The sequence below is a fragment of the Sylvia atricapilla genome, chromosome 5 (assembly GCF_009819655.1).
Source record: "Sylvia atricapilla isolate bSylAtr1 chromosome 5, bSylAtr1.pri, whole genome shotgun sequence".
NCBI lineage: Eukaryota > Metazoa > Chordata > Aves > Passeriformes > Sylviidae > Sylvia > Sylvia atricapilla.
Genome location: NC_089144.1, coordinates 49,693,315 through 49,711,692, shown reverse-complemented (window position 1 = coordinate 49,711,692; position 18,378 = coordinate 49,693,315). Strand labels below are relative to the sequence as shown.

At 40.8% G+C, this 18,378-nt stretch overlaps 1 protein-coding gene across 2 annotated transcripts in view; it reads right to left on the bottom strand.

Moving 5' to 3' along the window:
- WNT7B (Wnt family member 7B) overlaps positions 1 to 18,378 on the bottom strand; it is a 92,182-nt gene that overhangs the window by 39,500 nt on the left and 34,304 nt on the right. For both annotated transcript variants that reach the window (XM_066319460.1, XM_066319459.1), the window contains exon 2: positions 256 to 482. In XM_066319460.1, the coding sequence (XP_066175557.1) occupies positions 256 to 482 (227 nt within the window). The remainder of the gene's footprint in view (positions 1 to 255; positions 483 to 18,378) is intronic.

Here is an 18,378-nt window from a genome sequence, read left to right as displayed (position 1 = left end):
CAGGCCCTGAGGCCATTGCTGGGTCTGAAGTTGCACAGATGTGAGTGACTTCATCTACAGATCACTGGAGATTTCATGTCTCTTGCCAGTCACTTTTCAGTGAATGGAAACACACTTTGTGGAAACACACAGTTGTTCTGGAAGCATTGTTGTGGAACTCTGAGGGCTACAAACCTTCACAGGACGGTAGGGAGAAAGATCAGAGAAAACCACCCCAAACACATCCCTGCAGCAGATGAGTAGAGACACCCTTACCTACTCGAAGCTCTTGTCCAAAGACTGTTTTCTCTCCCAGGGCAGAGCAGTTCCACCTCCCGTAGCGAAACTGGTACTGGCACTCATTGATTCCCATCTGTGCCCCTTCCCCGATCACAATGATGGCATCAGGGCGGCTCTGGCAGATCGCTCGCTGCCGAGGGGCCAGGCCTGGGATTTTGTTGCAGATTATGTTAGCTCCTAAAGCCACCACAGATGACAAAGCTCTGAAGAAGAAAGCAGAAAGACAGGTTATAACCAAATTGGGGTGACTGGGTGTTGCTGTGTGACTGACTGTGCAAAAGGGGAGGGGTTGGAGGTTGAGTTCCTGCAGTTACGCCAACTTGGCTCAATGTCTCTGGTCTGGTATAGCAGCCTGGAAATCTTGCAGTAATTCCTGATCCGATTCGTGCCAGAAAAAACAAATAAGTGGAATTTTGGCACTTTTGTTTCCAGTCCTACACAGAGACATCAGCTTGTGAGATGTGGAAAGAAAGACTTACTTAAAATCAAAAAACTCATGCCTGCTTTGAATGCAGGTTCAGGCTTAGTGTTCTAGTTGCTGCAGCCAGTTCATCCACCCCTCATTTGAAACTGTTCAGCACCATTTAGAAAACTCTTGCCCATTATTATGCTCAGGGTATTGAATGATTAATGAAGTTCACCAGTATAACTGTGCTTTTAGATCTGGCAAACATCATGGAGCACATAGGAGTGATCCTTAATATGTGCCATCCAGACTAGAAACATTTGCAGTTCTCATTCTTCAAATATATTTTCAGAACTCACGATGAAGTTTGCATATAACTTGCACCTGCCATACCTTTTCACTTGAGCACGTTTATTTTTAATTTTTCAGCTCACTTTTCAACTTCTTCACAGGCTCATTTTTCAACATCTTTATAGCCTACATTTTAAATGGTAATATTTGGGAAAAAATAGGACAACATGGGTACACATTCAGTGGTGCTCCTGATCCTACTTAGCACCTTGAACACCAGCCTAAGCCTTTCATCTCAGTTAAAAATTTCCCACTGGAAATGCTCCCCTTGGAGAAATGCTGACTAAACAAAATTAAAGAATTATATAAGAATTTATCAACTTCATCAACTTCATTTGTCAACAAGGTAACTGCAAAATTACATAAATGCTGCATTTCAATGAAATCAGAGTGTTTAATTTTGTCATTTCAATAAGATACAGTAAAACCAGAGCAAGGAGAGTGAAACTGAGAACCCTGGCCAAAATGAAATATTGCTATTCCTGCGGAATGGAAATTCCATGATGATCCATTGTGCCTTCAATGGGTATTTTTGCATCTTTTCCAAAGCTAACAATCCATGAGAAATTCACCACTTGTGTTTTTTATGTATGGTGGTGGAGAGGGGTTATTGATGCAGAAATAAGGGATCAAACAGAGCATGAATGCCCTGTTGTTCTGCCTCCTAAACAGAAATAAGAACAAAAGGTAGTTGCAGTCTGAAGTCTGACCACTCTCAGAGTTGGAGTAGGAGTGCTCAGACCCCTGCAGCTTTAATTTGTGTTCCTCTGGGTGCTGGAGCATCAGCTGGAACCAGAGAGTCCCTGAGATTCATGCAGATTTTGAGCTAAGGGGTTCTTTCTGGCAAAAAGTATCTCTCAATTAAAAAAAAAAAAAAAAAAAGTCTTTAAAGTAGGACTTTCCAACAGTTGTGATGATCTTTTAAAAGTATTATGTTTGATATAGGGATAAGATCCTCTTTACAGTGGATTATGACCTTTATGCTGTGGCCTCAAAAGCTAATGAAAATCACAGAGGAAAGTATCAATACTTTTTTTTTTTTTTTCTTTTTTTAATCAGATGCTTTTCAATATGGAAAAGTAAAAGTGTTCTTTTCTTTGAAAGGTCATAGAGCTTTTCTCTCTCTGACTTCATCCACTTTTCACACAAAGTAGTATGGACAATCTGAAAATACTGCAGTAAAACACAAAGGAAAACATTTTTCCTTGAGAGAAAATGTGTCAAATTCAGATACACTCTTTGATGATACCAAAATGCTGTGCCCCATTCTTACCCCATCCCCTCCCCCTGGCTTTGCCCAGTTCCCTGGGACTGACCAGGCTCCTGCAACACCTTCCCACCTGGTAACCCATTTCACTGCTGCTTCAGATTCTGACCCTTCCAGGAAAATCTAACCCTGAGGAAATCCAGGGCTGACTCCTAGGGAAGAGACATGCACAAGGCATTCCAAACTCCATTTGATGCTTGGCATGGGCACAAGACACACAGTTCTGGTCTTGTAGCTGCCTGACAGTCATCAAGTTACTGAGGCTACACCACCAATTTACTAGCAAAAACTACCTCTAAAAATTGTTTTTACATTATATAAATACTTTTTTTTAAAAATAAAAAACTGATAAAAACTGTGCAATAACTTCCTGACATCATTTTTTAAAAAAACTGGTGGGCTTCCACAGTTTCCACTAACTACTCTCAAGTTGAGCAGCAAAACCTTACTGCTTTCAAAACAAAGCAAGAATTGGCCACAGCATCTAAATGTATAATTTTCAGTTAAGTTGCTTCCTTCATATACGTCACTGCTGTCTCATAAATAGGTTAAACAATATATTCTTTGGTCTCCCATTGTTTTTTGGAGCGGGCCTTGGTCAAAGTATTTTAATACAGTGGGTTGGTTTATTCATCCAGAAAATAAGCATGATCATATCTGCTTCAGGAGGTATTGTGAGGGTGTCATAATTATTGTGTGCTTGTGAAGTGTATTATAACAATTAAACTGCAATTATTGGGGGTGGAAGGGGTCTTAGTTTTTCTGTTATTACTTCCAGAAACTTCCCCCTCTCTGGCCTGAACTTACCAGCATATTCCCTCAGACTTGTTTAGCCTACTTTTAAACTGTTACAGTGCCAAAAGAAATGCTGAATCATGAAACTGAGGTTTTGGAAAACTGTATTTTTATTAAAGAAATGCACCCAACAGCATTTCAAGCTTCCTCTCCTCCATTTCTTGTGGTGTCCCTCAGTTTGTGCATCCACCACACATTTGGGAGGGTTGTGCTCTGCTCCTGCCCCTCGGCAGGTTGAAGGCCACATTATTTTTTATTTTTTTAAAGATGGAGATTTTTTCACTTTATTAGCTGTCAAAAGGCAGATCCCCCACGACACATTTCGGCATCTTCTTCCATCAAATCTTTCTTTGTGGTGCAAATTGCCTTGATACTTATCACCAGAAACTCCTGAGGGTGACATTTTATTGATTTCTGATGCAGTTTGCAGTAATTGCAACCATCCTGCACCACGACAATCTCCACACTGCTCAGTGTTCTGCTGGGTCATCCACATGGGCTATCCAATTAAACGTCATCCATGTGGCTTATCCAGATAAACAGAGCTAGTGGAATAATGACACATTTTCTAAGGAATTGGCATCAGTGTCTGGCATATGGAGAACTTTCACATTTCTTCACGCATATGCCATTAATCCAAGGGAAACACCAGCACTGAAATTGAGCAATATCTATAAACAGAGTTACGCCCAAATTTAAAAAACACCAAAACCCAAAAAAAAAACCCCAACAACCAAAAAACCACAGGAAAAACCCAGCAACAACAAACAAACAGACCAAAAAATAAACACAGACAAAAAAAAAAAACCCAAAAACCCCTCGGATCTGGGCTTGGATAGGACCTTGAAGTTCAAACTTCCATCAAATTAAATCTGATGAAAAAGATTTTGGATGGCTTAGTTTCTGCATAAGAATTCTGAAACATCAGGGGTTTTATCTTTTAAAAAAATAACAAAAACTAGGATTGTGTCACAGCATGCAGAAATTCATGGCAGTGGAAGACAGCTTGTTATAAGTTTCAGCTTATTTCCTGAAACAGTGCTTGCTAACTTAAGCAAAGAAAATGATGAATCCTGTCAGAAAAAGAGAAATTTCTCCCTCCAAATGTATTTCCTGTTACACTTGTATCTCCCCTGTAGGACCTAAGGAACTCCAGCTTCCCTTTTCACAAAGTGAAATGAAAATTATTATTCTAAGCAAATCATAAAAGTAAAGGTCTTTGAAATGCTTCAGAAATTAAATGCTAAAGCCACTTGAATTTTATGAACTGCTTGTTGGAAGAGAAAAATACTCTGCATTCCTCATTGGCTTGCTTGAGTCTCCATTTTATATTTGCAGAATCAAGCATTTGCTTAACTTGAGCACGAGACATTTTATTGATGTGAAATACTGTCATGTCATTGCAACTTCTTATCAATTTTGCATATAAGGAGGTCTTAATGTGAACTGGAGTTTACAGAGTCTTCGCAGGGGTGGAAAATACATAAAGTAAATCCTTATAAATGGACACCTGTACAAACACATCAGAAGAAAAAAATCTAAATTTTATTCTTGTTAAAAAAATCTGAATTTTGATAAAATTATGAAACAGAACTATGTTTGCCTATTATGAACAGAATTATGCTTGTAGATGAGGAACAGTAACTAACCAATCTTTGGAGTTGTCCCCAAGCTCCTGCACAGGCACAGATGTGTACCCTGATTTCTCCAAGTAGCTTAATACACCATGCTGACAAATACAGGATAAAAGATGTAAAAAAAGAGATTAAAACAACAACACAATGCATACAGATGAAACACTTAATCAAGCTGATTTTAACCTTTTGGCCAAAAAACTAAAAATTGCTTTAAAAATTCTCTGCCGATCTCAGCTCCCTGGGCAAATTACATTTTACTGGAGCCCAGGACTGGCTTCAAGAAGTTCTCCTCCTCCAGCACCCTCCCTGACTTGCATTCCTGGCTGTACAACAGCACTTCCCACCCAGCCAGCCTTACTGCAAGCCCGTGGATAGGCAGCCATAGAGTCATTGTGATCCCACCCCAGCTCTGCTTCTTGATATTCACCTGAACCTGCTGTTGGGCAGGGGGTTTGTTTTCAGCAAGGAATGAAGGGATTTAGCCACATGAACCCTGTCAACAGCAGGGGAGCTGTGCAGCTTTTTGGCACACTATACCAAAAACTTGCCCCACCATCTCTGACAAAAAAAAAATCCACACAGTGGGTTCTTTGTTAGCAGGAACCACCGAGGTATTTTGTGGTGACACTGCGACACATCTGAAACCCTACACCACTACCAAATGGTTGACTTAATTAAGAATTCCTAAGTAAATATTTTGAGTGGGTATCAGTTGCAGAAATTGGCAGGAGTGTCCCGGGCTCTGAATGCCATCTGCATATGTTTAGGCTTTCAGTTTTGTTTTCCACCCTGGCTTTGGGAAATCGTTGTTCAGCACATATGTTATTGAAGCAGAAATCCAGTCAGGCTGCGTGGCACAGCCCTGTGCTGCTCTCTCCTCTGCTGGGGCTCTGGACCGGGGGGCTGCACACAGCAACGTGTTCATTCCCACCAAATGAAAGACAGAGATTTCTGTGAGTGTCCAAAAAAGCGCCTAATATGCCATGCAGGATATCCCTGATATCTCCTGCAGTGTGCTTGCTGGCATGGTCAGGAATGGAAGTGGTAGGACAGGTGAGTTGAGGGATGACTCACACAAGGGCAGAGCATGCCTTGGGTTAAATGCCTGCTTGAGAGGAGTGGGGACATGGCCCCCATCCCTCTGTGCCACAGTGATGGGGGAACACCAGCAAAGCCTTGGATTGCACCCTGCCCTACCTGGCAGCTGGGATGCCTGCTATGAAGCCAGCAGTGAATCATTAGGCTTCAGCAGAAGGAGACATTTCTTAGGATGCCATTCACAGATCAGCACCAGCAACCAGCACCAGCCTCCTGCAAATTCCTACTGTTCACTAAGCAAGAGAAATCTGTTTTTGACACACATCTTTTTTGCTGTATGACTGGTCCACTGCAATAATTTTAATAAACTTTCAGTGAGGCAACATTTGATATTTAATGGCAGGATATCTTGAAGACTGTTACATGTGTAGTTTGCCTGCATTCAACTTTTTTACACCAAAGAAAGGTTCACGGAGAACAGAAATGCTTCACAGGCTGCAAGTGTCCTCTTGTAAAGGCCATACTAGCAAATTTACATTCCCTTTTTCATCGGACATTCATTGCCCTCTAGAATTTTCATGGCAAACTACTGTATAATGAGGATTTTCTTTCTTGTCTCAAATCACTTTACTCTAGGGCATCTTGTTGTATGGTGGAAAACACATCCTATACATATAAAAATTCATAAAAATCAAGCCTGGTGTTAAAATATCTGAAGTGTGGCAAATAAAGATTCCAAAGGAATTTGTGTTTCAAGAAGTGTTTGGTTTGCTAAACCAGAGAAAACTGATAGGCCAGTGTTGGAAAGCTGCAGGAAGGCAGCAATTCTAGCATTCTCCTGGGGAATTCATGGAAGGCTGGAATACTCCTGCTTTTAGTCTTGCCAGTGATGAAGGTGGTGACATACATGGTGTAATGGAACTTATCTGAATAAGCTTAATGAAAAATGGTGTTGATATAAAATTATTTGATTCCTTTTGCAAACAGAACTTTATCAGATTTGGAAATCAAACTGAAACACTTCTGTTCCTCACGGATTTTTTTCTTTTGTCTCTCTAAAACACCATTAGCAGGACCTACCAGTCCAGTTCTGCAAACATGAACATGCCTTACCTTGCAGAATACCAACCAGCTTCCACCCTCAGTAACAACAAAGTCCATTCCTCAATGCCAAGATGCCCCTTAAGCACTCACAGTTAGTGTTGATGTCTAGCACCACCTTCCACCCCATTTCTGGCTCCCTTTAGCACTAGAAAGAGCAACACTGATATCTGACAGGGAGGCACAGAGCTGTTTGCTGAGCAGCATCCCACCACTGTAGAAAGCAAAGTTACCTTGCAGAATAACTAGGGTGGGATATTGCAGTTCTCCTCATATTGAGGCATGGAATGCGACTTTGACATACCAAACTGGCTGGAAGAGATAACTCACAGATTTTCTGTGTCTATGCAGAAAGAATTCAGTATCACAGCAAAACAAAAAAAAATTCACATTTCTATATGTAAGTCCACGGTTTTGTCATGTTTTTCATATGGAAAATAAGAACAAATAAGCTTTCTCCAATCACATACAACATATATATGATATAGATATGGGCATTTTCCAAGCTTTATCAATTCCAAGCCTTAATTAAACTTAAGTGAAGTGTATATTTTGCCTCTGACCAAAGTTTAGTGGTCTTTTCTCTCTGGGGAATGGATTAAGAGGAAGAAAGAAACAGGTAGTCTCCAGGCAAAGTCCAAGATTTATCCAGACCATACCTTGCCTAATCTGTGAGATCTGATGAAAGCCGGTCACAGTTCCCCCCGAAATGTCCTGCACAGAAGCAACTATCTGTTGGTTAGCTCATTCTAAAATACCAGGTATGCATTGTGGCTTAAAATCTTAGAGGTGGACTGTTACTGGAATCTGTCTTAAAATATGTGCTTAATGATATTTTTCATTAAACATTTATGAAAGACCTTGATTTTTTTTGCTTGCATATGGCTTTTTGCTTTGCATGCATATGGCTTTCATGGATGTGATACAAAAATTGAAAGAGGAAAGCATGTAATAATGGGTCTACAGGAAAGGAAGACTCTTCCTTCTTGTAATGAAGTCAGCTGGCTTTACTGCTGTCGTGGTTCAAATAGGAACTCTTTTTTGTTAGTCAGGATCTGAGCAACCAATGAGAATAAATTCTGAAAGTCTACTGGTGAGCCATGATTTTGGAGAATTAAGTCTTTTGTGTTAAAATGTTGAGATTTCATTGCAGTGTCTGTTAATCATGAGGATCAAAGTCTGTATGTAGCTCTGAGTACACCTGAAAAGCCATATAAAGTTCTCTCAGATGTTCTTTTACTATTAAGGTGGAGAGGCCACATTGACCCTTCCCACAAGGTGCACTTCAGACTAAAGGACCACTGAAGGCTGATATTTGTGCACAGATATATGACCACAAAACAAGACTCAATGGTCTTAAATTAGCAGCAGAGGAGAAAAAAAAAATTAAATTCTCTTTGTTAGTGACATTGTATTTTTATCCACTGTATACCCCACTATGATGAGACCTGATTTATTTCTTTTATTCCTGCCCTCACCACTGTTTTCATGGGGGTAAATCTCTCCTAAGGACATAAAAATCAGGGTATGGAATTCAGTAACATCCACAAACAAAATTAAAGCAAAAAAACCCCCACAGGCTTGGTGCTGTCAGGTTTACTTACTAGGTCCTACATCTGGAATGGGAGCATTGCTCAAACTAGCAGCAGCATGTGTTGTTCTCATCTGCTCTAAATGCCTCACTTCAGGCAAGACCATTGTCAGGGGGGACAAGGAGAAGAATGAGTTCTTCTGATGTTTCTCTACAGCTGTTGAAGCTTTGGGATGACAGAAGGGCAGCTCTTCCTGCTCTGGTGTGCAGCAGGTGAGGAAGTGAGTGTGAGGACTGGGGTGGGACCAGGCAGATCACCTGTGCCTTGACATAGCCCCAGTTTGGTTGTGAAGCTTTGAGCCTTTGTGGTTTTCCTCCTCACTTACCCACTTTCACCTTTCCCTCAAACTACAGTAGCTGAGGGACACTCATTCATAGTGAACACACTTCACTGTTCTCAGGGTGTGGGAAAAACTGGAAAAGAAAAACAAAGTCCCAGAAGCAGAAACCATGGACCTCTCCAGGCTTAGCATGAACAGGCAAGAATGGGGAAAACTGTGGGGGTTTTAAAAATTTTTTATATTTCATTTGAGAGTGTATTCCTTCACAGGAGAACTGCAATAGCTCACCAGATATGGGTGGTGTGTCTGCATGAGGCTGGGTGGTGGTGCAGACCTCTCTCTGTCTGAGACAGGAGTTGAATGTACAACCACTCTCCATCTCCAGCTCTAAGGACAGGAGGGAGGAGGCACCTCCCACATCTCCTTGAAAAGAAACAGATGCTGCTCTGCTCCTCAGAACCATGGAACAGCTTGGGTTGGAAGGGATATTAAAGCCCATCCAGTGCAACCTCCTGCCATGGGCAGGGACACCTTCCACTATCCCAGGTTGCTCCAAGCCCCATCCAACCTGACCTTGGACAGTTCCAGGGATGGGGCAGTCACAGCTTCTCTGGAAAACCTATGCCAGTCCCTCACTTCCCACTGGAGCAGTTGCTCAGAGTGGCACAGGCTGATTGCCTGGGTACATGTTCTGCTTCCAGGACAGGTTTGGCAGCCAGGAGGTTGTGCTAGGGCTGGACAGGCAACTTGAAATGAGCTCCCTGGGCTGGCTGCCACTTCAAACAAAAGGGCCCCGAAAGTCCCTTTCAGCCTGCATAGCTCAGCTAAACTCTTGCAAAACCTTGATTTAGGAAGGAAAATGCTTTTAGGACCACCTTACTAAATACATGAGATCTATCACAGATCTCAAGGTGCTAGATCCCTTTGGCTGGCACTCTTTGTGTTTTCCTGGTCATGTAGCTTATTTGCTCCCATGGAAAATTTGTTGTTTAGCTGCAAGTCAGCCCAAGTCAATGTACCAGAATACGTCACTGTACAAAGACTTCATGCTAACCAACAGATCCCAAAATAAATTAAGAAGGTAGAGGTTTTACACTAAGGAAGTTGCCTAAGAAATGCAGAGTGCAGAAATGCTACACTTGGTAGGGTTTATATACTTTAAATAATAGTTATTGAAAAGAAAAAGAAAAAAAATGCCACGTATTTTTAAGCAAATAGCACTTGGAATTATTTTTTTTAAATAATCTCTTTGTGTGTGTTAACTAGTTTTGTCTCTTGTTTTCTGAGTCTGTTCCCTGATGAGAAAGTTATTTGCAGCCATTCTTGTACCACCACACCAGCTGTAAGCAAAACTGCTTGGCACTTCCATGGAGCAGGCCTGCATTCCCTGCACCTAGCAAAACTCCCACTAGCTATTGGTGATCACAGAAAGAGAAATTCTGATCCATCAGATAGATAATTGATGGTTAGCTCCTTACAAGAATTATCCAACAGAAGTTATGAGGCAGTTTGTCTACTTGAGATTGTACATGTTGGTTAGACATGGAAATATGATTTGATCACCAGTCTGATCAGATCTTCAAATCTGTACCTAGAAGTTGGATATTACTATAAAATAGCTGCAGTCTGAGAAAGTCTCAAGTGTGAAACAAAGGGGGAACCCCTCAGAAACTGTGGAATATGAAAGTTTGTTTCCTATGCAGATTTCCAAGTATTTAAAACGTGGGCTTTCTGTGAACAAAAACTCTCTGTATAATAATCTGAACTGTCAACAATGGCACAAAATAATGTGACACCAAACAGAAATACCTATGAATTTCTAAGGTTTCTTTCAGCTACTTATTTCAAAATTTTAATTCTGAGTGATGTAAGAGGCCAGGTAAACCACACAGTAACTTTTCTATTCTAGGTGTTCAGAAGGATTAGCAAAAGTAATTTTGAGTTGTTTTTCTAGAGGGAGTTTCTAAATTTGGTATGCAGCCATAAAAATCATGCATCTGTGTTATTATCCTAGTGGCCCGTGCTTGGGTGTGTCCTTGGTGTTTTGCAAATCACTGTAAGCTTGTGGAAGCAGCTGGATGGAATACTTCTTGTTCTAAAAACCCCTCTTTAAAGATCCTGCACACACTGTCAGTCATGCACATGCAGGCATTTACCTGCTTTTTTGTTAGGTGACATACTGACCCGAATTTAGCCTCTTCTTGCCTTCAAACTGAAGATGCTGTTGACTGTGGACATCTTGAATTTCTTTTTCCTCCAGTTCTCTTTCTGAATTCAATAATTTGAAAAAATCCCTTTATGGCCTTGCAATCCAAAGGATGAAGAGATTTAAAGAGGTAAGTGATAAGGATTGTTTGGGATTCACAGCTGAGCCTGCAGAGGTGGTGCTAAAACAGCCCTACCAAAGTGAGTTGTGTGCAATCTATAGGGGCTCTATAGGAGCCTATAGAGCCTATAGGAATCTATAGGAAGCTTGTGGCACACAAGTGCCAGCCAGTGAGCACCCCGAGAAGGTTAAGCCTGGCTTAATAGCTACATCTGAGCCACAGTCTAGTCTTCATCTTCAGTCAGCCCCACATTCACAGAAATCTCCTCTTACTACTAACAAATACTTACTCTCATTTTTCTCCCTCATGCTGCCATTCTTTTGCCACTGATCTCTTTTTACCCTTAGGTAAAACATAAATTGATGGAGAAGTGCTAGCTTTCTGTCTGAATTACATTTATCTCTTCCATAGAAGAAAAGCTAACAGTATCATCATGGACTATTAGGAAGCTGAGAAATTATCAAAGTTTCCTAAAACTCTATGGCTTAAACATCTTTTAAGCACTATGGCATACTCAGAAGATGATTTTGTTTTTAAAAGGGCTGTAGTAATAGGCAAGGACAGCAATGGACCTTGATGGACCTAAGATGTGAAATCTGCAACTTGTCCCCTCAGTTCCCCCAGTGGTGACCTCGATGATGCGACATGCCTTTGTACATGGTGTGAGGCCAGGAGCACACCTGCCTTTGGGCAGAACTCCTGTACCAAGAGACCCAAAAGCACATGCCAAGGCATGTCAGATTGGCAGCTGTGCATGCAGAACTGGCTCCTGTTGGGAGAGCAGAAGACCATGAATGCTGGGGGCTGAATGAGCTGAATTCCCCCGAGAGAGCTTGGTGGGAAAGCAGCATGGTGAGGACATCTGTGTGAGAGGTGATGGGAAGGCACAGGATCCACAGAAGAGAGCAAACTGGACAGTAAGTGACTTTGAGGAGACAGCATTCCATCTGCTTTCCCCAGGCAGGATCAGCTACACCTCTCCCATTCCTGACAAGCACTTCATACATTTATAAACCATCCTACCTAAATTTTCCCTAAAAGGGTGGTTGGGAACTGAACAGGCTCCCCAGCCACTGGTCATGGCTCCAAGGATGACAGAACTCAGGGAGCATTTGAACACTCAGTCACAGGGTAAGATTCTTGAGGTTCTCCTGTGCAGGGCCAGGAGTTGGACTTGACTGTGTGGGTCTCTTCCAACTCAGAATATTCCAGTGTTTCTATTCTATGATTCTATGAAATTTCTGCAGTTAAAGCTCAGGGCTTCTTCCCTGATAACCAATGGGAAAGAATATTTTGTCCCCAGAGGCCTTGCACTGTCCTTTACGTTGTTTATAAATCTTCTGCAGTGCAAAACAGCCCTCATTCAAATTTTCCTCTCATGCATGAGACCTCCGATCATTTGTATCCCCCTTTACAGTGTTCCCTCCCACTGGTCCAAGCTCTTCTGTTTGGACAAGAAGATAAACTACATGTCATGACTCGAATTACACTCCCCTCATCCTCTCAGGGATACCAAAACAAGGTAACTGCTTTTGCCATTCCTTGCCTTTAGCTCCACTCAGTAAAATGGACTTGAGACCTAAAGTGGTTTTTAGTCCTCATTCTGCAGTGAATTATCATTGCTTCTGACTTCTTCAGTTCCTGCATGGACTGCATTGCAGGTGTGTAAAACAGGCCCAAAAGTATTTTGACTCCTTGTGTCTCACCCTCTCATTAGTGGAACGGTAGGAGTTCAGCAATTAGTGCCCAGTTATGAGCACTCCTTTGATTTGCAGCATCTGACTTCAAGAACATGGGGCAGATGGAGGGAAAGTACGGGTAAAAGCGTAGAAAAACAATTTGCTTAGATTGTGCTTGATATTTACATTAGTGGTTTTACTGTCTGAGACAGGTCAAGTAAAATTATCCTCACTAGAGACCCAAAAATACACAAAGATTGTGTTTTAAAAGCACTTATTTTAAGAGTCTTAAAAATAATGCATATATTGCCTCCTGCTGATACACAGCCTGAATAAATCTAGGCCAACTTTTGGTGCAGTATTGAATGGAATTACAGCAAAGGAATCAATTTTCCCCATAAATATTAGCCAAAGTAGGCTTGACGTGTTTTGGTTTCATTGCACTTCTGAGAATCAGAGCAACTGCTCAAGAGAGTGAGAATTGCTCCAACTGGAGCTTTGTGAACTAAGAGGACAAGGTGCCATCACTTCCAGCCTTACTAAGTCATTCTCTTGTGTCTCCAAACAAAGCCAGAGAAGTTTTTCATGTAAGGAACTAGATGTGTTGGTGAAAAAGAGTCTTCCAGTTGCAGCCTTAAATTTGTTCAATTTCTAGGCCAGTATGTACATTCAAGGGATCCCAGGAGTTAAGGTTTATGGTTCAAATCATTTAATGCATCCGAATTTTCTGTAATTCATGAATTTTCTATAAAGTATGGATTATATAAAAGTTTCTATCCAGTAACACTTCTAGAATTAAGCCAGTGTTTACATTTTTTTCGTCCAACTTCTGAGCATTTCATGCCTACTAAAAATCAAAGTGCCTGATTTTTTTGGATTATCATTGAATTATGCCATTAATGTGAATCATTAAACTCCAGTTTCTCTACCTCACACATAAAGCATTTGTGGCATACCCTCAAGTTTTCCTAGCATAGCCTATATGATCCAAGACCAAAGTTTACTGCTGTGGAAGAACTAACATGTAGCATGGGAAAGACATTACTATAAAATAAAACAGAGTGGAAGCTGAAAGCTCAGAGTAACTTTGAGAGCTGGGGTTTGGTTTCTTTGGATCTTTAATCCTCAGAATGGCGCTTTTTTTTTCCTTTTTTTTTTTTTCTTTTTTTTTTTTTTTTTTCTGTCCAAGTTGTTCACCCAGGTCTAATGACCATTGAACAGTCTGGCAGGCATTACACATGAGATAGGATTAGAAGGTCATGGGTTCAGTCCGTGAGCAGGACCACTCACCCCTCTCACAAATCTACTCAGTTGACAGACAATTCTTTGTGATGAGTTGGCCACCCATTTGGAGGGTCAACAGAATTCTCACTTATTTTGAAAATTTGACCATGAGACACAAACTGCCTTTCTGTGTGGGGAAGCCCACCCCACAGACAGGGAAAAAAAATCCCAGTTCATGCTGTTCAAAATCCATCTTCCCAAGGCTCTGCCTGGGCTGGCCAGTGTTTTCCAAGCTGAGTGCTTTTATTCTGTCTTCCAGTATGTTCTCAAAAATACCTACAGAATGCTAAAAATCTTCATTTTAAAGGAAAAACTGATTGCACTGATGGAACAACATATGTATTTGTTCAGTTACTTTAATGAAGAGAATGTTTTGCATGCTTTCAGGAAAAAAATAATTATAAATAATACCTTAATGTCATGTCTTAAAGTATGCTTTAGAACTCTTCTAAGCATCTTGTTTGTTATGCTTCAAAATTTTCTGTCACCAGAAAGGAAAAAAAAATCAACAGCATTCCTTCTGTCTTACAGAAAGATGAGAGTAAGAAAATCGCCCCTTTGGGGTTTTTTTGTTTGGTGTTGGGAAAACTATAACTTCATGAAGGATCTGATAACTAACCCATATGGTGCATGATCCTGATAATACAATCCAAACATCACAAACCAACTCCCAAAAGCTAACAAGAATCAGCATCTTTGTTTTAGAACAAAACAATGAGATTTCATGCTAACCCCAAATCCAGTTCCTCTGGAGATACCAAATGCCTAATTCACAATGAAAATAGATGGTGATGGATGATGACGCACGTCCTGCAGTTTGTTGTTGCCTCCCACAGATGAAACAGAGGGCTTGATCTCTTGTGGTGTTAAAAATCCTCTGGCATTTTTTAGAATCAAAGAACTGATGGAAAATCAGATAATTAAACTTGCCTGCGTAGAATCCCTGGAAGTATTAACTGTATGATGTATTCTTCTGTTCTTTCTGTTTAAACAGGTTTTTCTGCATTTTTTCTGTATATAAACCATCCTAGCTTTTTTATTTTGGGGGCAAGAAACCTGCTGATTATTTAAGTAAAAGGGCTTCAGTAAAGGGTTGATATTTTCCAGTTCAGATTCAAATGATTCAACCTAGAAGTTTAGACACGATATTTAACTCTATGGCCCAAGAGGACAATCCCATAAATGTAAAATTGAGCACACATGTCAGAGGCCTGCAACTGTTGTGGGACTCATTTGGGGACATAAATATTGTATATTTATGACTCATCTGTATGAAAGTATAGGTGAATGTGGGTATAACTCCAAAAAAAATGGCATAACATTTTATGTGTTTCTTAGGGTTCTCTCTGGGTGGAGAAGTGAAGTGATGCCAGGATAGGTTTTGGCCATAACCTACCAAAGAATTTTGGGTGGCAAAAGAGCCAGACTTATGAAATGGGCTGGCTCAGGGCTTTCTAGAAATGGTAAAGAATGAATCCACACTGCACAGAAGAGATGGTCCTCCTTGTTTTACTAATAGAGGAAAATGTGATTCACAGATCTAGAGACTTCAAATGGGAAACTTGACCTTATAATGATTTTTATACTGTGGACTATTTCTGAATCATAACTGTCACACTAAGTTCCCTATCCAGTTTGGTTATTTAGCTAAAAACCACCATTGTGCTATTTCAGTTAAACATTGACAGCCAGTTTCTAGGTGAAGGGATTATTCTCAGTTCTGCCAAATATTCAGTAGTGTATCATCATGTATGTCCAAACAACATCACTGCACGAAACTCTAACACAGAGAAAAGTTCATTATGAATAAAAATGTTTCCCATGCCAAAAAATCACTCACTCAGAAGGAAAATGTAAACCCAAAAGGGAGATCAAATAGCTTGTGGTATAAGGTCCTAACACACTGCAGCCAACTAAAGTCACTTCTACTGACTGAAGTCTGCAGCAAGGCTGAAATGGTTATAAATTCCAGGAATAAAATGGGACAGACCAGAGAAAACTGGAAACACTGTGAGAAAGAAGTTTCACAGAGTGAACTTTCTGCTCCCCATGGCCAGTGTCACTTTGTCCATGGTATGGTCCCAGCTGTGACAGCACCAGGAGAGGCTCTGCACAGGAAGGTGGAAGGGGACCCAGCATGGCCTGAAGGAGCTGCTGGTCCCTGCCAGGCACCACTGCCTGCACTGCCAGGGACACCCAAGCCAGGCTGGGCCTGGCAATGCCAACAGCTGCACTGCGCCAGAAAGTATGGGCACTTAGAAAAGATGGGCACTATGGCAGAGAGGACTGAGCTGCTTGACCTCAGATGACTCAGTGTGACAAATACAGGGCTTGCAGAGAAAAATAAAACTCTGCATAGCCAACATTAAAAAAGTGATAATTCAGTGTTTGCCTGATGGGGTTTTTTCCAGTTATAAAAAGTTTCTTGTTCAGCTTTTACAAGATATAGCTGGTATATTCTTTTTTATGCAAAAATGAAAGGAGAGAGAAAAAATTCTGGCACACTTTTTTTGGTAAGTTTCTAGAAACTGATATTCTCCCTCCCTTCTTTCTCTACCCACATGCAATGACTGCTGTATTCACTGCTGAACTGGAAAAGTCGTCTCTGAGGATGAAGAGAGAGTTCCTGTTCTACAACCATTAAGTCCTTGAATTCTATGTAGAGACCATCAGTAGAGGCAATGACAGATAACAGCTGTGGTGGTCTGGGTTCTGGAAATTATCCCAAGGCTGGCCAAGCTCATACCATTCCAAACTACTAGTTTCATCATGATCCAAATCAAAAATGTGAAAATAAAAAGCTGTATTATATGTGCCTATAATAACTTATCTCATTGTCCACCAATTCTTTGCATCTATCATGGGTTTAAAATTCTGCACAAAATACAAAAATTCCACCCACATTTCTGACACTTCACTAAATTCAGTGAACTCACACAGAAGTAAGCTAATACCTTCAAACTACAGTTACTCCAAGCAAGAGAGGGTGGAATTAAATATCCTTGACACTGAAGCATGGAAAACTGGTGGGTAGCTTTTATTTTTGTCTTTTTCATAGACTGTATTCCTAGTGGCTGAGATCCTTGGGTTTGATTGCAAGCTGTTGACTTGCAAGCTTACAGCTGTCCTGGCCTGGATATAGTTATAAGGAAAGCTGTGTAGAAAGCTGCCAAATTGTAACCTGACACTGATTAAAAAGAAAACATGAAGGAATAGGTCCCTGAGAAGATCTTGTGAGTTACTGAAACCAGGAATCAAAGCCGGACTCCAGCAATCTTTTTAAAGCAACTTTATCAGGGAATTAAGTGGTGTTGCAGGAACTCTACACTTATCCTAGCTACAAAGTGTTAGTTTCCATCATTTCTTCTTAATTGCCATCAGCTGATGGTGGGATCCAAAACACTCCAAACCTTCCTTTGAGCATGGTGAAACACTGCATAGGCAAACAAAACAATCTTTAAACCTATCCTGTGTAAAATAAAGAAAAGCCTTAAAAAATCAGAGATTGAAATCCCCAGCAATAGCAATAGATGAGAAGTGGCACTCTAAGATGTGAATACTGAAGCACAGAACTGTGCAAAAAGCTGTTTGTTTTGAATTTGAATGTGGCAGTTAATCCAAAACATCTTCTGGTTCACAAAGGTTTTAATGAAAAAGCTGGCAAAAAAAAAGTATCCTAATTGGCTCCTTACCATCCTAACTTAGTGACATCTTTCACATGCCATATCTTTGTCAACCAACCTCTTGCTCAGCTCCTTGGTGATTACTGAAACTTAAAAAATCACTCATTCCTTTTTGGAGACAATTCCAACCATAATAGCACAATACAAAAGGAAGGGATTAAAAACCCACACAGGAGCTTGTAGAAAATTGTAAGTTAGAGTTCTCAGCAGATGTACATCTTTGCAGGATCAAACCCAAGCTGGCCATGAGATTCCATTTTGCTGGTTTTAGTTATCTACACCAGTATCTCCCACATTCAGAGGCTTACAGCTAATAAATGGCATGGGAAGTCTCCATGGCACACGCTGAGGCAGTATTTCACAACATTTACATTCCTGTTGTCTTTGTAAATGAAAGACCTCAGGACTATAATGTCAAATCAGGAGAATGATAGGCCAGTTCATCCCATAGGTTAGGATTTGAATTGAAAACCTGAGATGGTCCTCTGGAGTCACAGACTCAGAAAATCAGGCAACCCGACTCAGATCTTGCATTGCTCTGTCCACACCTAGAACATCGGCTCACTTCCCATGTTTACAAGCTAAGGCAGGTTGTAGGAAGGATGCATGCAGTAGGTGCAGGATATTGAGAGACTCCTGGTCCTGAAGAGCAGCTTAAA